The 22,133-nt window shown below is 54.2% G+C and overlaps 1 protein-coding gene across 1 annotated transcript in view; it reads left to right on the top strand.

Moving 5' to 3' along the window:
• The first annotated feature begins 203 nt into the window (after positions 1–203).
• LOC147646716 (maestro heat-like repeat-containing protein family member 7) overlaps positions 204–22,133 on the top strand; it is a 34,017-nt gene continuing 12,087 nt past the window's right edge. Inside the window, exons 1-11 of the mRNA XM_086873039.1 lie at positions 204–1,009; positions 1,138–1,188; positions 1,393–2,186; positions 2,456–2,520; positions 2,630–2,779; positions 2,969–3,117; positions 3,422–3,569; positions 3,819–4,006; positions 4,096–4,233; positions 4,513–4,627; positions 4,800–4,937. Of these exons, the coding sequence (XP_086729165.1) occupies positions 1,808–2,186; positions 2,456–2,520; positions 2,630–2,779; positions 2,969–3,117; positions 3,422–3,569; positions 3,819–4,006; positions 4,096–4,233; positions 4,513–4,627; positions 4,800–4,937 (1,470 nt within the window). The 5' untranslated portion in view covers positions 204–1,009; positions 1,138–1,188; positions 1,393–1,807. The remainder of the gene's footprint in view (positions 1,010–1,137; positions 1,189–1,392; positions 2,187–2,455; positions 2,521–2,629; positions 2,780–2,968; positions 3,118–3,421; positions 3,570–3,818; positions 4,007–4,095; positions 4,234–4,512; positions 4,628–4,799; positions 4,938–22,133) is intronic.

Below are 22,133 nucleotides of genomic sequence, written 5' to 3'. Positions count from 1 at the left end.
CAAGGGCATTGCTGTGTCCCTGTGCAGGAGTCCAGACTCTGGCTCTCGGCTCACCAGGGCAAAGTTCCCGTGTTTGGCCAGGCTCAGGGGCTGCCCGGGGAGCGCGGGGCTCGGCGCGGGGCCGAGCGGGCAACGGACAAACGGACACGGGGACAAACGGCCCCGGTGCTTCAGTCACCGCGGCAGCAGCGGCAGCAGCGGCAGCAGCGGCAGCAGCGGCAGCAGCGGCAGCAGCGGCAGCAGCGGCAGCAGCGGCAGCAGCGGCAGCAGCGGCAGCAGCGGCAAGAAGAGAATTTAGCAATTTTCTGTCTTTCCTCTCCCTCTCCCGCAGTCCCGCATCCTCTCCTGGTCTCCCTTTCCCAGTGCTCCCTCCTCTCCAAGCCTCCCTCTCCCTGTGCCCGGCTGGGCCATGCCCCCAGCCTACCCCCGGCCCCAGGTGGGGCTGCCCCGTCCCCGTCCCCGTCCCCGTCCCCATCCCCGTCCCCGTCCCCGTCCCCGTCCCCGTCTGTCCCGCGGAGGTTTCCTCTTTGCCTGGCTCTGGCTGTGCTGGGCGGGCATCAGTGCCTGGGGCTGGGGCGGCATTGCCACCCTTTGGCTCCGCCTGCCCTGCCCTGGGCCCCAGCCCCGATGCAGGCTCCGGTTCCGGTTCTGGTTCGGGCCCCGGCCCCGGCTCCTCCCGGGGCCCGCGGAGGACACAGACGGCGCGGCCGCTGTCGCCGCCTCCGCTGCGGCTTCCCCGGTTCGAGCTCCGCCGCTCAGCGGTGCAGCCGCCGGTCCCGAGCCGCTGCTGTCGCGTTCCAATGAGGGAACGCCTGCGGATGCCCGGCCCGGGGAGGTCGGGGAGCGCTCGGGGGCCGTTCCTGGCCCCGAGCCGAGCGCTGACGGCAGCGTCTCTTCCCCAGGGAAGGCGCAGCAGGCCCTGCAGCAGCACTAGAGGATCGACCTGCTGCTGGGCCGCGGTGGCTTCAGCAGAGTTTTCGCGGCCACGAGGCTCTCGGACGAACTCCCGGTGAGCGGTGGGGCCGGTGGCGGGCCGAGGAGGAGGACAGGGCAGACGAGGAGGAGGGAGCAGAGGAGTAGGATGGAGCTGGATGTGGTGGACGGCGAGCTGAATCCGCTGTTCCCTTTGGCTTGCAGGTGGCCATCAAAAAGGTGCCACGGAACCGCGTCCGGCACTGGGGCGAGCTGGTGAGTGAGCGGGGCCAGCGGCAGAAGCCGGGGAGTGCCAGGCGGGGATGAGCTGGGGCCTGGAAGGGTGGGAGCCGCCAGGACACCTGGAGGGAGAGCGGGAATGGGGCCAGTGGAGGGTGCAGAGCATCCCGGGCTGGCTGAGAGCTTCCCAAGCCCTAGCACGGCCTCAGCCCCACTGACGGCACCGTGCTCCTCCCGCAGCCCGACGGCACCAGCGCACCTCTGGAGATCGTGCTGCTGGACAAGGTGTCCACAGGCTTCCCCAATGTGGTGCAGCTGCTGGAGTGGTTTGAGCTCCCCAACGCCATCGTGATGGTGCTGGAGCGCCCGGAGCGGTGTCAGGACCTGCAACATTTCATTCATGCACAGAGGTTCCTCTCTGAGGCATCTAAAATCCCTGGACTCTCTGCCCCTGAGGCCAGACCACAGTCCGTGACCAGGAGCCTCCTGTCCTTGTGGAAGGAGCCCTCAAGACCCAAGTGCAGGACTCGCTGTCTTGCAGTCTTGCCAGGACTTGAGTCTTGCAGGTGCCTTCCAGGCACGACTGCAGGACTTGCTGACTCCGAGCTTTTCCGAGCCATCTCTCCTGAAAGTAGCCATAAATCCAGTCACTGCCATGGAGCAGCGACCCCCAAGAGTGCCCAAGTTGGCCTGGCTTGCGGAGGAGGAAGAAGGCGGCCGTGGAGCTGTCCTGGCACAGGAGTCTGAAGAGGTGCAGGAGTTCCAGGCACCACAGGAGAGTGAGTTGCAGAGCTCGGCCTTAGGGCTAGTGCCTGTTGCCAGCTTGGCCCCATCCCATTCCATGCCATGCCATCCCCTGGTGCTGTTCCTATGGAAAGGATTGGAGAGTCTGGAGGAAGATATGGAGCAGCGACCCCCAAAAGTGCCCAAACTGGCCTGGGTGGAGGAGGAGGAGGAGGTCGAGGAAGAAGGCCCTGGAGCTGCCCCAGCACCAGAGACCGAAGAGGTGCAGCAGTTGCAGCCGCTGGAGGAGGGTGAGTGGCAGAGCTGGGCCACAGGGCTGGTGCCTGCAGCCATCTTGGCCCCATCCCATCCCATTGCATCCCATCTCATCCCATCCCACACTGTCCTGTGGAGACACACCCATGGACAGCACAAAAAAGGGGCTGGGGCTGCCCCCGCAGCAGTGGCCGTGCTGCATCCCCTGGGGCATCCCGGGACTGTCCCTGCCTGGGGAACGCAGGGCTGGGCTGTGCTCTCCGGCCTCTCCCGCAGCCCCTCAGCTCTGGCTGCTCTTTGCCAGATGCAGCCATGGACGGCACACAAGAGCAGGACACCGCCCGTGGCCGCTTCCGCAGAGCAGCGCAGGTACCTGCAGCCATCCCCACCTGCGCTGGGCCTGCTGGCACTGCTCAGCCCAGCACCGCACTTGGAGCACTCCATGCAACTTCCCTGCCTTCCTGCCCTTCTCCTACAGTTTCTTTACCAATTCATCACGAGAATTGGCAAGGAAGACACCAGACCTATGGACACTGAGGTCAAGGCATCCTCAGAGGTCTTGGTAGAACAGAGCAGCGCTGCCCAGCTGGATCTGCTTGTAGAGACGGCTCTTTTCAATCCAGAGCAAGTAAGCAGCCTGTGGCCAGCCTTTGATCCTCCAGCAATTGCTTGGCTTTCCCAAGCCACGCCTGCTGCTCACTTGAACCTTTTGAGGCCATGGCAGCGTGCTGGAAGAGAAGCACTTGTCTGGGGAAGAAGCTGGGCACATTGCTGACTCCCTCTGCTAGCATTCCAAGTCTCCCTGTGCCTTCTCCAGGTGCCCGGCGTGGTGAGGTACATCCACCAGTGGCTCATGGCCAATGAGGCTGCTGAGCACAGGATGGACTGGGCCCTGATGCAAGTGGCCGAGGCAGAGCCCGATGATGTGGCCATCACTCTCCTGCGGGTGGCCCCAACGTGTGACAGGCATGGGGCCCAGCTGCCCCGAGGCCTCAGGGCTCCCCAGCCCATCACCGTGTACAGCCCGGCCCAGGGCTGTGAGCAACACAGACTTGCAGGGCCCTCTGGCTGCTCCCTTTGCCAGCCCTGCTACAAAGTCGGCCCCCGAGCCTGCTGCCGTGCTGCCAGCCTGCCCCTCAGGGGCCTGTCCCCACAGGGCTGGGCTGCCTGGCTGCTGCTGCCGCTCAGGGGCAGTGGGCACAGGCAGAGCTGGCGGCCAGCTCAGCTCCCCGCTGCTGCCCAGCCCACGGTGCTGTGTCTGACCCCACAGAGCTGCTATGGCCATGTGGACGACCATCTTGCTCTCGCCCTGGATTTCAGAGGAAGTGACACCGCCCCTCATCAATGTGGTGGGGAGCTGGCCGCAGAAAAACCTGGGCACCTCTGATGGGGACAAGACGGCTGTCTTTTCCCTGACTGTGAGTTTCTGGAGCTGGCCTTTGCTCACCGCAAGGCCGGCCGCCTCTCCAGCAGCTCTGTTGCCTCCTTCCCCCACTGCATCTCCCTGCTTCAGGCACTGGCCACAAACCTGGCCTAGGGGCAGCTTCAGGGCCACCAGGCCCGCTGCTCCCCCTGCGTCTCCCCCGGCCTCTCCCTGCCACGCTCAGGCCCCGCCACACGGACGCCCCGGCACTGAGCGCTGTCTCGGGCTGCTTTGTCCTCTGCAGGCAACTCTGGTGATGTGGAAGATCCTCCAGGGGCCCTGTTGCCCACAGATCCTCACAGTCTATTTCCCCCGCCTCTTCGTGCATCTGCTCTTCCAAACGTACTTCAGTACTTTGTATATGACAGAGGACGTCGATACCTTCTGGAAGGAATGCCAGGAGCAACACGGCCTCTCCACCAGCCCCAATAGGTGCTCCATGCCACTCCTCCTGTCCCTGCCACTTCCCCAGCCTCGGAGCCAGCGCTCCCAGCGTCACCTGGGCTTTGCTGTGCACACAGGTTTGCAGTGCAGACCCTGAAGGCCCTGCTCTGCAGTCTCCACTTGGAGCATGTGGTGGTGGCAATGGAACGCAAGCGTGGCTGGGACACGCTGCTCTGTGCTGACACCCACCACTATGCCGTGGGTCTGCTGGCCAGGTGAGCCCCCCTTCTCCCCACTGCCTCTGACATTTGTGCCCCCTGCCCGGGATGCCCCCCCACAGTCCCCGTGGCCATGGGCCTGAGGGCCTCGTCACCGAGGGATGGCCAAGGAGACTGCAAAAGGCTGTGAGAGGAGGGTGCCCAGGAGCAGCCACATCTGAAGGGCCCACATCCCCTCACAGAGTGCTGGGGCAATAGGACAACTGTGTCAGTCAGTCCTGGGAGAGGCTTTTCGCACTCTTGCTGAGACTCTTTCTGCCATTTTCTGCCTTCCAGGGTAATGCGCCGTGCATCCGCCCACTTGTGTAAAGGCATCTTAAGCTACCTGCTTGAGGTGCTCAGCAAACCGTTGCCACACTGGGATGTCTCTGCCATGGCATTCCTTGTGGAGGTGAGCCTGATGGCCAGCACTACCTCGCTCAGCTCCCTGCCAGCCCTGTCCCCTGGCATAGCCACAGCTGCCTGGGATGGCACCCGCGCCCTGTGCTGCTGCCTGGGCCCAGCCCTGCGCACTTCCAGGCTCCTGCCAGCCAGCTCCCCTCTCACTGCCCTGTGCCTTTCAGCTCCTAGATTGCCTGGACTTGAGTGACTGTGGTGACAGCCTAATGGATATCTTGTATAAGTACCTGTGGTACAACTCCAGAGAGATGCATCACCAGGTGCTCAGGGCTCTCCTCCTGCTAAAGGACCATCCCTCCATGGTGAGAAGGGGGCAGCAGCTGAAGCCGTGTGGGCAGCATGAGGCTGGGCAATGCTGTCACTTGGCCTTGGCTGGCCTTTGCCTTGGGCGCTGAGGCAGCTCCTCGCAGCTCTCCTGCCTCCTGCTTCAGCTGCCCGAGTGCTTTGGGACAGCCCTTTGGCCTCTGGGCCCTGCGGCAGCTGCCCGGGCTTTCACACACTTGTGTTCTGCACAGGCCGAAAGAATTCAGAGCCTGACAGGAAGACTAGTGCACCTCCTGTGGGACTTGGACAGTGACGTGGCCAGGATGAGCATTGCTCTCCTGAGCTATATTTTCACGGATGAAGACACCCCAATATCCTGGCGCAGGGCCCTGCAGCTGGCTGAGCCGCTCCTGAAACTCCTGGACAATGTAAGGCTCTGTGCCCCAGCCACGGCCACTGCCTGCTGCCCGGACACTTTGTGCCCTGTGCATTTGCAGGCCTGCGCCAATGTGGGCCACAAGAAGCCAATGATGAGGTCATTTTTCCTTCCTTCCTTTCATACAGCCCCATAGCCAGGTGCAGCTGCTCTCCATGTCTCTCCTTCGAAGAGTGATGTCTTCAGCAGAAGAAGAAGGAAGAAAGCCCCTGAAGGAACGAGTGTACCAGAGCCTGCTCCCACTCTTTTTCCACTGCCAAGATGAGAATCGGCATGTGGCAGAGGTGAGGACTCCTGGGCTGCTGCTGCGCCTTGGCAGGGGGCTCAGCTGCCTCCTGCCCTGACGCAGGCTTGCAGGCTGCAGCCTCCTCCAGCCCTTGGCACTGGGACACTCCTGTGCCCTGCCTTGTGGGGCCATTTGCGGCTCTCTGCTGCTCCCCAGGCCTCTCGGACAACGCTCCTTCGCGCGGCTGACTTCCTGAAGAGGCCAGACCTGGAAAAAGCTGTCAGGAAGGAGAAACTGTGGAAGTTTGCCAGGCTCGTGGTAAGGACAGCCTGGAAGTGCCAGCCTCAGGCTAGAGAAGCCCCCTGGCCCCGGTGCTCAGTGTGTGGGGCTGGCAGCTGTGCCTCTGCCCACTGCTGCTCCCGGGGGCCGCACGGCTTCTTCTCTAGCCCCCTGTGGCCCTGAGCCGGGTGCCGATGGAGCCCCGGCCCAGCGGGGCTGAGGCCCGGACCGGCACGGCGGCTCCCCGGGCAGCAGCCGGCCCTCTGCCCCCTCCAGAGCCCGGCGCCAGCGGCTGCTGGCCGGGCCTCAGGGCTGGCCGGGCACGGGAGGCCGGGGCTGGCCGCAGGCAGCAGCGCCCGGGCGAGGGGCAGAGCCCGCGCCAACCCTTCCCTCCTGCCGCTCTCTCCAGCTGGCAGACCACAGGATCCCCTTGGCCGAGCACCTGCGCCGGGCCCTGCAGTACCTGCAGGACCCACAGGAGACCCTGCGAGCGGCGGCCATCAGGGTCATCGGTGAGTCCCGAGCCCGGGCTCCCTCCCCGCCCCGCCGCAGCTCGGCCCCAGCCCCGGCTGCTGCCCCGGCAGCGGCACCCGGGCCCGGCGCCCTGGAGCCCCGGCTGCCCTCGGGGCTGCTGCTGCCGGCCTCTGGCAGCCGTGCCCTTGGGCTGAGTCAGGGTGCGGCAAGGGCCCGGGCTGAGCCCTGCCGGGGCAGGAGGCCGTGTGGCCACAGGGCTGGCAGCGCCGCTGGCAGAGAGCTGTGCTGCTGGGACCCTGACAGGCTCTGTGTTCTCAGGGATGGCCGGGGAGCAGCTGAGGGGGCAGCACGCAGAGCTCCAGGTGTTGTGCAGAGGTGAGCCAGGACAGCGGGCTGACAGCGGTGGCTGTCGGGGGCAGCTGCAAGCCCTGGCCAGGCTGTGGAGGGCTCTGCTCCCTGTCCCGATGAGGGGCGGCGTGGGCAGAGCACAGTGAGATTTCAGGGCCACGTGGGGCATTTGTGGCCAGCAGCTTCGGGCTGACCCCCTTGGTCCCTGCTCCCTCCTGGCCAAGGCAAGAGCCGGCTGGCATGGCCCTGGCAGGGGGCTCTCGCTGGGCCCCCACAGCTCTGGGATCTGACCGTGGCTCTGTTCGTCTCTCTTGCAGCCCTCGAACGCCTGACGGAGGACAGAAGCGGTGCCGTGTCAGACCTGGCACTTGAGACTCTGTATGTCCTCCGGGCCATCCAGAGTGCCCGATACTCCATTCTCCAGAGGATGCAAGACCAAATCCTCAGGGCATGGAGGACACGGCCTCGTCTGTCGGGCTTGGGCTGGCTGCGCTGCTGGAGATGTGCTCAGCACTGATTTAGGACGTTCTGTTTGCTGGGGCCACCTGGGCAAGCCAGGATTTTTAATTTCATAAGAATTGTTTTCTTCTGTTTTTTTCTTTTTAATATGTAAATAATATAGGATATGTTAGGGCTGAGAGGCTCTATCTTCTGGGGCCACATGGGCCCTCTGTTATTTTTTGTTTCATAGAGATTGTTCTTTTCTTCGTTTCGTTTCCATCTAGTATGTAAATAATATAGGATATGTTATAAACCACAAGAGTCCCAAGACCTTTCTTTTGCTGCCCAGGGTGTGAGGGGCATAGGGGAAGAGAGGGAAAAGGGTTCTTGTGTTCAGCAACCTGCCGGGGCGTGCAGTGGTGCAGGGGAAATGGCCAGAAGCCCCTTGGCCTTTGGTGGTTGTGCTGAAGCCACAAGCCCTGTGGCAGGCAGGAAGCGCCATCTGTGTCCTGCTGCCCGTGTGTTGCTGCCGTGATGGCTGAGGAGCTGCTGGAGCTCCTGTGGGGCTGCGGCGCTGCTGCCGGGCCAGGCTGGGGGAGCCCCTGAGGGCACGGGGTGCTGGGAGGCCGTGAAGGGATGAGGGGCTGCGGAGGCCCAGATGGGACAAGGCAGTGGCAAGGCACGAGGGGGATGTGTGAGGGAGTGGGTGGCAGGAGGTTCCAAGGGGACAGAAGGCCCTGGAGGAGCCGGGGTGGTGGGAAGCCCTGAGGAATTGGGTGTCAGAGGCCATAAGCAGCCCCCAGACAGCCGCCTGGTCCCTGACACCCGGCTGCTCCGGTGCTGCCCCAAAATGTCCCCCAGGCCTGCAGCAGAAGGCCTGGAGGCTGGGACACCACCCCAGCGGGAGGGTGGGGACAGCCCGAGGTGGCCAGGCTGGGCTGGCTGGGGACATGGAGGGCAGGGGGTGCTGCCAGGCCACGGCCACTGGGTGCCTCCAGGAAGGGGCAGTGGGCAGAGGCAGGGCTAACGGCCAACCCGGGCCCTCGCGGCTGCCCAGGCCACGCTGCTGTGACCGAGGCCCCCCTGACACAGAGCTCGGGGCCCACAGAGCTGCTGCCACCATGGGGAGGGTGGCGATGTCTCCTCCGGCAGGGCTGCCCAGTGGCTGCTGCCCAAGCGGCTCTGGAGCCCACAGAAACAGCAGCAGAGTGTGCCCAGGAACAGCAGCAGCCCCAACGTCGGCACCTGCGCACTGAGGCGTCCGCAGCAGCCGGGTGCCAAACAGGGGGAGGCTGTGGGCACAATTGCCTTTGCTTTGGCAAAAGGCTTCAGCAGAGTTGGCCACAATGGCTTTCTCTTCACTTGCAGCCTCACAGCAATGCTTGCCAGCTTCAGCTGCAGCCTGTGCCCGTGGCTGACTTGAATGGCCGTGCTTGAGGCCGAGCTCGCCTTCCACACTCAGGTGTCCCAAGGCAGCGGCATTGGCGCCATCCTGAGAAAGAGAGAGAGAGAGAGAGAGAGAGAGATAGAGAGAGAGAGTCTGATGGGGCAGGAGGCCTGTGCTGCAGCTGCCCTCCCTCTCTTCTGTCCAGGCACCTTAAAGATACATGAAACCAAATCCTGGACTTGCTTGGAACAAAGGAAGAAGCAGCATGCGCTGAAAAAAAGCAGGGACTTACACAGCTCAGTTTTGCTCTCCACTTGGGCAATCCCAGAATCCCTGAGCACTTGGTGTTGCAAAGTAGCATCAACATCATCCAGTCTCCAAGCACACTTCCATGGGCACAGGTGGTATGCAGGCACAGCTGTCACTAGAACTGGGAGAACACTTTTCCATGTTGACCTTTTCCTCTCCTGGATTTCAAGCAAAGATGAAAAAATCATCTGGTGAATGACAGGTGAATAGTGTAGCTCACAGAACTAGGAGTAGGAGTCTCCAGTGGCCCATGGTGTGTCCATTCAACCATTGTTAGATTGTCCAGTTGGAGCTCAGCGCGGTGCAGCCCGGGCACGGGCACCAGGCTGGTCCATTTCAGCATCCCAAAGTCTTGGTGGCTCCCTGTGCACCCACTGTCTCCTGAATCCATTCTTGAATTCCCAGTTACTGCTGTGCCGGACATGAGAACACAGGAGCAGCTTGTTTGGCTCATTCTTGCCTTTGCTGCTCCTGCCTAAAGGAATCATCAGGACTATATGCTGATGGAATGGGATCGCCGAACAGCAGGGACTTTGTCTGTAGTGTCTGAAACTAAAACCTTGTCTGACTGTTCAGACACTCTAAAATCCAGGGTGAGAATGACAGCTTTGGTATGGAAGAATCCTAGAAATCTTGACTTGTGATTTTTCTAGTCAAGGATTTTAATGCCAATGTGGAAACTACCAAAATATTCAAACTTGTTTTCATTGGCAACCCCTTTGAAATGGCATCAGCACACCTCCAGGGGACAGGGTATGACAGTGGGGACAGTACTAGGCAGCGCATGGCTTCAGATGTGGGAGGTAAATATATTGCCTGGGTACCGCCTGAAGTTCAAGTTTTCCCAGGGTTTGGATTGACTCGTCATTGCAGGTAACTTTAATCAATGCAAAAGGATATAAAAGCAGAGTTTCTGGAGAATGTGCACTAGGGAGGAAATAGGGAGAAAACCTTGAACACAGGCAGCAGGCTCTGGAAAAATTTAAAAAATTAAAACTAAATATAGTTGTAGCTCTGTGACTGTTCAGGCAGGACTCTTTGTGTCTGGAGGTGATCGTAAAATATTTTAAAATCTTAGGAAATTCGGGAACTCAGGAAGAAAGTTAGGCTTGCTAAAGATCATGTGAAACTGCACCTGTGTAATCAATATATGATAAATGACACAATTGTTAGATGTGATTAGATATAATTATTGTTTAAAGAACATGAGGAACAATGTTAGGGGGCTGGGGTGGGATCACGAGAAATCCATGCTTGGGTAAAAACAATGCATACAATAGATCAATGTAAGTTTAATAATTAATATCTAAGCTGTATAACGATAGAGTATAAAACATGTTCAACTCAAAAGCAAGATGGGTCAGATTTGGGTCTGTGTACCCCTGACACCCAGAGTTCTTCAATAAAGCACCTGCATAGAATCATTCTGTGATGATGTGTGTTCCAGATCTCTAACAATTTCATCAGATTTTACTGGAATTGTGTGGGACATTTCTGGAATTTTGTGGATTTTTTTTGTAGAATTTTGTGGGATATTGATGAGATTCAGGGAAATCTGGGATTTTTCTTGAACGTTGTGGACATTTGTAGACATTTTGTGAGATGTCGCTGGAATTTTGTAATGTTTTGAGAAGATTTAAGGAATTTTGTGTCATTTTTCTGGAATTTTGTGGAATTTCTCTAGAATTTTATGGGGTATTGAGGAGATTTTGTGAGATGGTTCTGGAATTTTGTGGGATATTGAGTTGATTTAGGGAAATTTGTGGGACTTTTTGTGAATTTTGTGGACATTTGAGGAGATTCTGAGGGATGTTGCTGTAATTGTGTAGGTTTTGAGAAAATTTAGGGAATTTTGCGAGGTATTTTCTGGAATTTTGAAGATTTCTCTGCAATTTTGTGAGATTTGGAGGAGGCCTGAGGAATTTTGAGGAGTTTTTCTTAGATTTTGTGGAAATGGATCGAGTTTTTTTGAGATGTTGCAGGAATTTAGATGAGTTTTGAGAAGATTTAGTGAATTTTGTGATATTTTTCTCGAATTTCATGGGGCTTTCAAGAATTTTGTGGGATTTTTCTTGAATTTTGTGGAAATCTGTGGAGATTTTCTGAGATACTGCAGAAATTTGGTTCGGTCTTGGAAAGTTTAAGGAATTTTGTGGGTTGTTTCTGGAATTATATGGAATATTGTAAAGGTTTAGGGGAATCTGTGGGATTTGTCTTGAATTTTGTGGATGCTTGTGGACATTTTGTGGGATGTTGCAGGAATTTGGTTGGGTTTTGAGAAGATTTAAGGAATTTTATGGAATTTCCTGGAATTTTGAGGATTTCTCTAGAATTTTGTGGGATTTGGAGGAGATTTGAAGAATTCTGAGGGATTTTTCTAAGATTTTGTGGGAATCTGTGAAGATTTTGTGAGACGTTGAAGGAATCTGGTTGGGTTTTGAGAAGTTTTTAGGAATTCTGTGGTATTTTTCTGTAATTCTGAAGGGCTTTTCCAGAATTTTGTGAGGTTTTTCTGGAGTTTTGTGGAAAATTGTGAAGATTTTGCGGGATGTTTCAGGAATTTTGTGGGAATGTGTGGGATTTGGAGACTTGAAGAGTTTTGAGGAATTTTTCTTAGATTTTGTGGAAATTAGTGGAGATTTTGTGAGAAGTTTCAGGAATTTGGTTGGATTTTGAGAAGATTTAGGGAATTTTGTGGGATTTTTCTTGAATTTGCTGGACATTTGTGGCAATTTTGTGAGATATTTCTTGAATTTGGTAAGGTTTTGAGAAGATTAAGGGAATTTTGTGGAATTTTTCTGGAATTTTGTGGAGCTTTTCCAGAATTTTGTGGGACTTGTAGGAGACCTGAAGTATTTTGAGGGACTTTTCTTAGATTTTCTGGAAATTTGTGGAGATTTTGTGAGATGTTTCAGGTATTTGGTTGGGTTTTGGGATGATTTAGGGAATTTTGTGTGGTTTTTCCTGTATTTTGTGAACATTTTCTGGGATTTTTCTGGAATATGGTAGAATTTCTCTAAAATTTAGTGAAAATTTGTGGAAATTTTGAGGAATTTTGCTTAGATTTTGGGGAAATCAGTGGAGATTTTGTGAGATGTTTCTGGAATTTGGTAGGGTTTTGAGAAGATTTAAGGAATTTTGTGGTGCTTTTCAAGAATTTTGTGGGATTTTTCTTGAATTCTGTGGATATTTGTGGTCATTTTGTGAGATGTCTCTGGAATTTGGTAATGTTTTGAGAAGATTTAAGGAATTTTTTGGAATTTTCCTGGAATTTTGAGGAGTTTCTTTTGTATTGGTTTAGATTTGCTAATTTCATTTTTCCGGCTAATGCACCCAATAAATGTCGTGTTTTTGAGGCAGTAACTAAAAAATTACTAGAAAACTCACTTATTTTTTGCTGTGAGATATGGATTAGAGCAGGAGAAAAACAGGCTTAAAACTTAAAAGGAATAAAGAAATTTTATTAACAAACTACAAGAATAAGAACACCAGAATAAACCTCCAGAAAACCTCTTTCTCCCCCACTACCCAACCATTCCCTTGTTCACATGGCAACATAGAGACAAAAAACCTTGGAACTTTGGTGTTTAAAATGTCCTAATTCCTGCTAGACTCTTTTCATCAGACTTTATATAGTAAAAGAAGTTTTCTTCTGCTAATTTGTGGAGTTTTTCACAAGAAAACCATTTCTGTTATAGCTTTCTATTTCTCTGATGCCAGCTGCCCAGAAATCCTGTCAGCAGTTCACTCCTCCCATTTCACATCACTCTGAGGTGTGTATGGGTCAATGAGTCTAGGGGTGTCATTTTTAAGGATGAGTTATTCAAAGGCAGAAGTTCTCTTCATCTGTCTCTGTGAGCTTCCCTGGAAACAGAAGTTTTCTCTTTGCCTCTCAAGGCTGCAAATCTTCAACTATTACTTCTCCCCTCTGTGTTCCAGCACCTCACTGTATCACAATTACTCCACCTCTTGCTAAAAATCCACACTTTGAACACTCCATTCCTCACAATATACTCTGTCATGAATTAAAGGAGTTTTTTTCAGATCACTATTGTCCATCTCCATAGCTTTAACAGAAAAATATTTCAGCTTAATTAAAGCATCTCCTTATTCTCTACCTCTTCTGAAGCTTAATTCTTTACTGTCTCTAATAGTTTATGAAGTCTCTTTACATGTTGATTCCTCTCTTTTTCTCTCTCTGGGTAAAAGGATTAATCTGCAAGTCTCATCTGGGTAATGAAAAGGTTAAAATCTTGCCCAGGCTTTGTAGATGGTTCTGTGATCTCTGCCGGAGCAGCGGCTGGAGCTGTGTGCGCTGGAAGATTCTTCATGGCTGCTCTGGAGAGTGTGGTCACTGTCTCAGCCCGCCGCAGCTCAAGAGCTTTTTCTTTCTTTCCTGGGCAGTCTGTGGTGAATTCAGTCGCAGCAAAAAGTGCAGCCGAGCCAGGGAGCGGCCTGGCCCGGCCAGAGCCCGGGGCAAGCCCCGCAGGCCCCATCTCCCGGCCGGGAGCCGCGGCAGGCCCAGCCCAGCCCCTGCCCGGGCCGCATGGGCTGGGCCGGGGACGGGAAGCCAGCTGGAGCTCAGTTACCTTTCACAGCCAGCAAACCAAGAGACAAAGAAATTCCCAGCCTTAGGGCTTAAGCTGCTGTTCACAGCTTGATCTCACTTTGCAGTGCTTAAAACTGCTGTCAATTCTTAGAAATGGCCAGCTGTTGGCGAGGAGACAAACTCCCATCAGCCGCCAGCAGTTTGAACTTCCTTAGGTGTTTCTCTTTGTTTTCTTCATTGCCAATCTATCACAAAACCCGACCAAATTCCAGAAATATCCCGCAAAATCCCCACAAATGCCACAAAATGCCAGAAAAATCCCTCAAAATGCTTCAGCTCTTCTCAAAATCCCACAAAATCCCATAAAAATCCCACAAAATTCCCTAAATCTTCTCAAAAGTCTACCAAATTCCAGCAACATCCACCAAAATGTCCTCAAATGTCAAAAAAAATCAAGAAAAATGCCCTAAAATTCTCTAAATATTTCCTTTATCCCACAAAATTCATGAAACATCTCACAAAATCTCCACAATTTTCCACAAAATTCCAGAGAAATCCCACAAAATTCTTGATACATCCCACAAAATTCCCGAAGAATCCCAAAAAATTACCTAAATCTTCTCCAAACCCTTCCAAATTCCAGAGACATTCCACAAAACCTACACAAAAATCCACAAAATTTCAGAAAAATCCTACAAAATTCCCTAAATTTTCCCAATACCCTAACAAATTCCGAAAACATCCCACAAAATCTACAGAAATGCCAATATTTTTGAAAAATCCTACAAAATTCCCACAGCTCCTCAAAATCCCAAGAAATTCTTGAAAAGCTTTAGAATATTCCAGAAAAAATCCTACAAAATTCCCTAAATCATCTCAATATCCCAGAAAATTCTAGAAACAACCCAGAAAATCTCCACAAATGTCAAAAAAATTCAAGAAAAATCCTACAAAATTCCTTAAATCTTCCCAGAACCATACCAAACTCCAGAAGCATCCCACAAAATCTAAACTAACTCCCACTAAATCTAAGAAAAATGCCTCGAAAATCTTCAAGTCTCCTCAAAATCTCACAAAATTCTTGAAAAGCCCCACAAAAATCCAGGAAAATCTCACAGAATTCCCTACATTTTCCCAAACCCCTACCAAATTCCAGCAACATCCCATAAAATCTCCACAGATGCCCATAATATTGAAGAAAAATCACACAAAATTCCCACAGCTCTTCAAAATCATACACAATTCATGAAAATCCTTAGAATATTCCAGAAAAAATTCACAAAATTCTCTCAATTTTCTCAAAACTGTCGTTTTGATTGGGAACGGCTTTAAAGAACGACAATGGACTCTCAAGGGAGTCACGACATGAGAATTCCCAGTTTATTGCTTCAGCCCTGTCTTATAGACAGATACGTGGAAAGTACAGAAAGGAAACTCTTATTGGTTAACAAAGTGCTACATCACCATCATTGGTCAGGGGCACTTGCCCCCCTGACTCTCTCCTGCAAGGAGAAACAACAGGCTGCAAAACAACACCTGCAAGGCTGTTTAGTATCTCTGAGAATTGTTTTAATTCTTTCTCATGAATTTCTCAGGCTAGCCTTCAGTCAGGCCTGAGAGCTATGTGGCCTGTAATAACTACAGGCACTCTGGTTCAAATTTAGCATCCATAACTCACCCTTTTCTGTTAAATAAAAAAGCAGTGTTTGTTCTATATTCTACTGGGCCCTTGTAGAATAAAGAACAAACACAGCTCAAGAGGTTTTTTGCTAGAACTTTGAATGGATGCTGATGTAGAATTAATTTAGAATTTTGGTTTATGTTTTGGTATTTAGGATTTGTTCTCTTTGCAAGGACTTGATGGTTGAGTCTAACATTTCTAATTCAGTGAATTAATACACACACTATACAAAACTATATACAACATTGTTAGTCTGTTCGAATTGACAGTCTAACATGTCAATAGAGTAGTTTGAAAGAACACTAAAGTGATAAAAACAATGCACAATGCAATTTATATGCAATTTATGCTGCTTTGATCCCCTCTTCTTATCCCGCTTTTTTTTATTTTCTTTTTTCAAATACAATTGTGGGATTTTTGAGGGATTTATGAAGTTTTTATTGTTGTTCCTGTTATTGTTCGTCGGGTTTGAACAGTAGTTCATGAATTTCAGGAAGGTTTAGGGAATTTGAAGTTACCATCTCTTCACGGCTGTTTGTCAGTTCTGTAAACACAAAATTTAAAAGATACAAATTAGTGAGTAAGTTTGGGTCCCGCAGGGACTGCAGGACTGAATGGATGCTGGCACGGCTCAGGCCACTGGAGCCGATGGACTCATTGAGGCATCTCCTCGGGTCGGTGCAGAAGGTCCCAGTGGAGTGGCCCGCCGTTGTCTTTCTCTCCCCCCGCCACCTTTATGGGTGCGGGGGGGCCGCTGCTAGAGCTCAGATTGAGAGCGCAGCACGGCAAGTGCTCTCTCTCTCTCCCGCGCCTCCCCGCTGGAGTGCGGGGGGAGCGTGAGGGCGAGCCGTCTTGCGCACGCAAGGTTCGCCGGCCCCCCGCCCCGCGCTTTCTCGCCGGTGCTTCGGACGCGCGGGGGGGGCGATGCCTGCCACGGGCCTGGCCCCGGCCCCAGATCTGGGCTTGAGTTCGGGTTTTTCGGGGTTCTCGCGGCCGGCGGCAGCGGGCAGGCGCAGGGGGAAGGCGAGGTTGTTGTTTTCCTTCCCCCCGCCGCTCCTCTGCCGGGGGAAGCCGCGCGCCCCGCCGCGTTGGTACCGGGGGGATTGGTTCGCGCACGCGCGGGGCGAGCGAAGCTGCCGGTCCCCCCCGCCGTTTTTCTGCCGGGGGGAGCTGCGTGCCCCGCCGCGTTGGTACACGGGGGGTCTGTTTGGGTGGGCCCCTCCCCCCCCCGGCGGCGGCCCGCCGTGTTTCGGAGCTGCGCTCGGACTCTCCAGCGGCTCCCCGCGCGCCGGGCGCGGGGGAGTTGAGCGCTGACTCTCTCCCCCTCCCCCGCCGCGCTGACGGGCCGCAGCGGGGATGTCTGCGCTTCTGTTCGCGGCACAGAAGGAAGAAGCTCGGCCAGCGTGGAGGGGCTGGAGAAAGGAGGTTCTGCGGTGGCTGGCGGTGGCGCTTTTGGCGCCGGCGGAGGCTCTGCGGGTGGCACAGGCGGAGGCGGGCAGTCTCTGCTTTCCTGCCGCTTTCCCGTTGGCAAAGCTCGCGCGCCAAGCTCCGCGGATGGCGGCCGCTCAAACCTCTCTGGAGAGGGAGATTTTCGGGCTGTAGATTGCTCCCGCTCGCCGCTAAAGTCATCTGAAGGTCTGGGCAGAGCTAAAAGAGCACTATGCAGCTCATCTACGGTTTCATCTCCCGGTCCCTTATCTTGTACAACGGAGGAACGTTCGGCATCAAAGTTTCTCCTCCCAGTTTCACTGTCCTCAGACTGGCTCCGTTTCAGCGCTTTAAAAAGCGCTCCCCAGGTGGCCGCCAGGCCACCCACGCTGGTATCTCCGTTAGTCAATTCCGACCATAAATAGTCACCTATCGACGACCAAGTCTCGAGATCAAAGGCATTGTCCATAGTTATATCAAAACCTTGCTCTTTCACCCACTGAAATAAAGCACGCATGGCATCTTCAGAAACACTGAGTCCCATGCAGGGCAGGGCATCCTGCCATGCAAGGTAGGCAAGCTGTTCATCAGCTGAAGTACAGTTCCCCATTATGAGGACTTTATCTTGGCGGCTCCGCGAATGCAATTATGCACACGCTATCGGCTCAGACCCGGGATTTTGAGCTCTGCTTCACCAAGATAGGCCGTTCCAAGCCCGCTCACCGGCAGGTCTCCACTATCCCGCTGGTTTCCAGAACCAGCTTCCTCTAGGAAAGCCCGGAAGAATTCCACTTACCCCTCTAGGGGGAAGGGCTGGCTTTTTCCCGCTCGCTGCTTACCCTCAGGGGATTAGCAGAAGTCACGTCGGTTGCTTTCTGACCTCGGGGGTCGGCTGCAGTTTATGTCGGGTTACCGGACCTCGGGGGTCGGTTCAACTTCACGTCGGCGGTCACCAGATGTCGTTCCAATTGGGAACGGCAAGAAAGAACGACACGGGACTCTCAGGGGAGTCACAACATGAGAATTCCTTAGTTTATTGCTTCAGGCCTGTCTTATAGACAGATACGTGGAAAGTACAGAAAGGAAACTCTTATTGGTTAACAAAGTGCTACATCACCATCATTGGTCAGGGGCACTCTACCCCTCTGACTCCCTCCTGCAAGGGAAAACAAGAGACTGCAAAACAACACCTGCAAGGCTGTTTAGTGTCCCTGAGAATTGTCTTAATTCCTTCTCATATTTTTCCCAGGATACTTTCTCAGGCAGCCGGAGGAGCCATGCGGCCTGCAATTTGTACAGGCACTGTGGTTCAGATTTAGCATGCATACAGACATCTCTTCCAGGGATGTTGCACAGGGACTGCAAAGAGCTTGGAGAGTGACAAGATACCAACCCAGAGGTCCTCTGGCCCCTGTGCAGCTTTGGCCATTGTCCTCTAACATTTGGTACCCAGGGTCTTACCCGACACCCTTGCAGTGCCCAGTTGTCAAAAGTAGAAGGGGATCTCAGCACACCATGGCAGGGTTCTGATCTGGGCTCCCTTCTAGATTGGAATCACAACTTGCATTATCCAGAGGCCCTGCTGGATGATGGCTTGAAACACTTGAGAAATGCTGGAGGTAAGTTCTCAATGGTCCTTTCCTGGCAGAATAAGCAGTTTCAATGTCCTGGCACCACTGCAGGTGTCAGGACAGAGACATACACGTGTGTGCCCTCGCCCATCGCGTTCCCCTCACCTCTCCCATGGCTCAGTGCTGCCTGTGCAGATGAGCAGAGGTGACAGAAGCTTCTGTGGCTGTTGAGTGTGTGTCTACAGGTGTGTCTGCAGCAAGGACTTTCCCAGCTCCTGGGTTGGTAACTGTACGCAAGCCCGGCTCCCATCGCAGGGGTGAGTGGTGTGTCCCTCCTGACCCCACAGGCTGAGCACTGCTTTTCTGGGATCCATTCCTGCAAAGGGGAACTGTTTTCTCTTAAGGTCCTCCAAGTGGAAAGAACAAAGCTGCAGGACACCAGAAACCCCATGTGCCATCAAAACCCATGAGGCAAATGCTGAAGGAAATGCTGCAGGGAGGACAAGGTGGGTCCATGTCCCTCAGCCTTCTCCTGAGACTCAACAGCCAGGACCCCTGCTCTGGCCCTGTCACCCCCCACCAGGGATGTTGCACAGGGCCTGCAAAGAGGGTGGAGAGTGACCAGAGCCAGCCCAGAGCTCCCCAGGCCCCTCTGCAGCTTTGGCCATGTCCATCGACATCTGGTACTCACGATCTAACCCAAACCCCTTGCAGTGCCCACTACCCCAAGGCAGAAGTGGATCCCAGCGCACCATGGACGTGGCTCTGATCTGTACTGGCTTCTAGACTGGGATCAGGACATGGATTATCTGGAAGCCCGGCTAGATGACAGCTGGCAAGACTTGGAGAATGCTCGAGGCAAGTTCTCAATGTGCTTTTCCTGATGGAATAATGTCAAGGTGGCAAGAGCTCACTCATATGCCATATCCCTTAACATAATCTCAGGGCTGAAGGATTCTGGAAGCCTTGCCCTGCTCCCTTCTGGAGCCCTGAGTGATCCCCCAGCATCGCTGTCAGTGGGAGGAAGGAGCATTTAGCTGTCAATCTTCTACCTGTGTGCAATGCCAGTGTCTCCTTCCATGTGCTCTGTGCAGCCACGGAGAGGAGCAGAGAGGGAAGGGGCTGGGCCCAGGGCTGTGCCTTGCGCAGCTCCTTTGCCAGCCCCAGGGAGCCTGAGGATCTCCTACAGAGCCACGGGAGCTCTTCTGTCCTGCCTTTCCTTGCAGCCAAGCCTCCTGGTGAAGGTGATCTGGCTTCCCAACCCACGTCCAGGACTGAGGCTCTGGGAGATGGCGAGGGTAGGTGAAGGCCTTTCCCTCTGGGAGAGCTGCCAGCTCAGAGCCCAAAGCTCAGCCAGGGCAGCATCTCTGCAGGTGTCAGGACAGAGCCGTGCACGTGTGTGCCCTCACCCTGCACAATCCCCTCACTACTCCTCAGAATTGGCAGCTTTTTGGAGGAGGGAGGGCCCTGGCCCTGGCCCAAAAGCCAAGGCATTTTTTGAACCTTATCCCCGTATTTGACAAGCATGAGGTCCTGAAAATGCCAGCACCCAAATCAAGAACTTCTCCATCTGGTTCAGCTGTGCCTCTTCCTTTCTCAAGGGATGGACCAAAAGACCATGCAGGTGGAGACGGTTCCCAGAGGAAGCAGTGGCTCATTGGCAGGAAAGAAGGCGATGCCAGGCACAGGCCCAGACACAGGAGGTAATTGCTGTGCTGGGCTCAGCCCTTGGCGGGGCTGTGTGCCAGCAGCTCTTCCCCTAGGGCTGGCCCTTGCATGACCCAGCAGCAGCCAAAGCTGGAGGCACCTCGGCTTCCAGGCCTCTGGAGCTCGTTTCCAGCTCCTGGGAAATGGGACTCATGCACCAACATCTATCCCACTGCAGCTGCTCCCAGAGGTAGCCGTGAGCGCCCAGAGGCCCGAGGCACAGGAGCAGCCCCGAGCGGGAGCCCTGCCACGAGCCCAGGGCCACAGCCAGCCCTGGCTCCCAACTGGGCAGGGGCTGCACTGGCCCCTGACAGGGCCTGGCTCTGTCCCCTTGGGCTGGGGGAGATGTCATGGAGAAGGGAGGCTCAGGGGTGGCAGTGGCTGCTCAGGGATGGGTTTGGCCTGTGTCCCTGGAAGGAGCCACTGCCCAAGCAGCTGTGCTGTCCCCCGGGCTCTGCTCCCGGCCTTCTGGGCTTTGTTGGGTGGCACAGCCTGTGCCAAGGGCCAACAAGATGCCTGCAGGCCCCAGCTCTGGGGGAAACCGAGAACATCCTGGACATACCCACCATGCTGCCAGCTCAGCAGCGCAGCACAGCACGGGCTCTCACTGCCCATTGCTCCCACAGATGCAGCCAGCACCACAACACGTGTTCCCAGCTCCCAGAAGGACATTGGAAGAGGTTTCTGTCAGGGAACACGCTGTTGGCCAGAAGTAATGGCAGGCCTGATTTGTTTGGTGCATTTCTTCGTTTTATGTGGTGTTGGAATCTGGTATTGCTGGAAGACAAAACGGTGAGTGTTTTGTTCATCTTTCCCTCAAACAGCTTCTTTTGAAAGTCTATTGTAGAATAGAAACATTCCCAGTGAGTCTGCTGAGGACCTGTAGATAGTCAGTGGTTGTCCAAATAACTGCCAAAAGTTCTGCTGCTGCCCAGGCTTTTAATTGGTCTCTTAATTGCTGGGCCTTGTCCTGGGGAGCCCCGCTGGGGCTGCAGCCAGTGCTGGCTCCCACTGAGGCTGCCTGGCCAAGAGCAGCCCCAGGAGCAGCGGGCAGAGGCAAAGCAAGGTGGGCAGGAGAAAGAGCGGGGACGAGATTGCCCTTGAAAGGCAGAGGCGCTCTGGGGCCCGCTCCTGGCCAGGGACCCTGCCCAGAGCCATCCCCTGCTCGCCGGGGCCTTGAGGGGCAGCTGTCCAGCTGGGCCAAGCTGTGCCAGCAGCTCCAGCCGTGCTGGGGAGCCTTGGCCGCTCTGGGCCCTGCTGTGCAGGAGGGTCCCTGCGTGCCAGCGGCAGCTGGGGGCCTCAGCCACCTCCTCTCTCCACAGGAGCACCTCTGCACCTCCAGATGTCCTGCCAAACACGTTAGTCTGGGAGACCTGCACCTCTCATCCTCCATCTCCAAGCCAGTGTCCATTGTCCCTGCCACAGCTGCATTATCAGCTTATTGCTGTGCCGCCACCACCCAGAACAGGACCCTCTGTCCCTGCAGGTGCTGGCCCTGGTGCCTGGCCAGGCCTGAATGTGGGCCCCTCCTGCCAGGGAAGGGCTTGAGCAACACCTTTGGGCTTCTGCTCTGGGCTCTGGCTGGTACCACCCGCACTGGCACAGCTGCTTGGCTGGCCACAGCCTTGGCTGGGCAGGCAGCAGCCGGGCATGGGGTACCATGTCATCTTTGTTTTTCATTTGTAGAAATTAGAAATTTTAGAACTCTTTAGAATTATTATTGATAGAAAGTAAACCCCAAATATTTCTTCCCAATTTCCGTAGTTCTTTAGGATTTTTCAAACGAGTGTTAGAATTCTGAAAAGGCGACCCCGTTTTGTCTTTGCTTTTCATTTTTAGAAATATGAAACTTTTAGAAATATTTAGAAATATTTTTTGTAGAAAGAAATCTACAAATATTTTTTTGCTTATTTCCATAGTAGTTCAGGGTTTTTCAAGGTAGTTTTAGAATTCAGGAAATCTCGGAACATTTTTACACATCTAGAATAAAAACTGAAATTGCATTCAATTGGTAATCTTTATTCTAGGAAGAACTTAGACACCCCAAAACACCCAGCCTACTGGAGAGGCTCTTTTCCCGCTGGAGATTTGTACCTCGTCTCAACAACTAACCTAAGACCTTTCCCCAGATATTTTTTGGGACTTCTGACAAGCTCCCCTCTTAGGCTTCAGAGGGAATCTTTGAGCACAGTGAGAATCTCCCGCTGTGCAGGAGGGTCCCTGTGTGCCAGCTGCAGCTGGGACCTCAGCCATCTCCTCTCTCAATAGGTGCCCCTCTGCAGCTTCATAAGAACGACCAAACACCTCCCTCAGGGACACCTGCACCACACATTTCACATCTCCATGCCCATGCCCAATGTCCCTGGCACAGCTGCATTACCAGCTTGCTGCTGTGCAG

The sequence above is a fragment of the Cyanistes caeruleus genome, unplaced genomic scaffold (assembly GCF_971803275.1).
Source record: "Cyanistes caeruleus unplaced genomic scaffold, bCyaCae1.hap1.1 HAP1_SCAFFOLD_81, whole genome shotgun sequence".
NCBI lineage: Eukaryota > Metazoa > Chordata > Aves > Passeriformes > Paridae > Cyanistes > Cyanistes caeruleus.
This window is presented reverse-complemented; position numbering and strand designations above follow the sequence as displayed.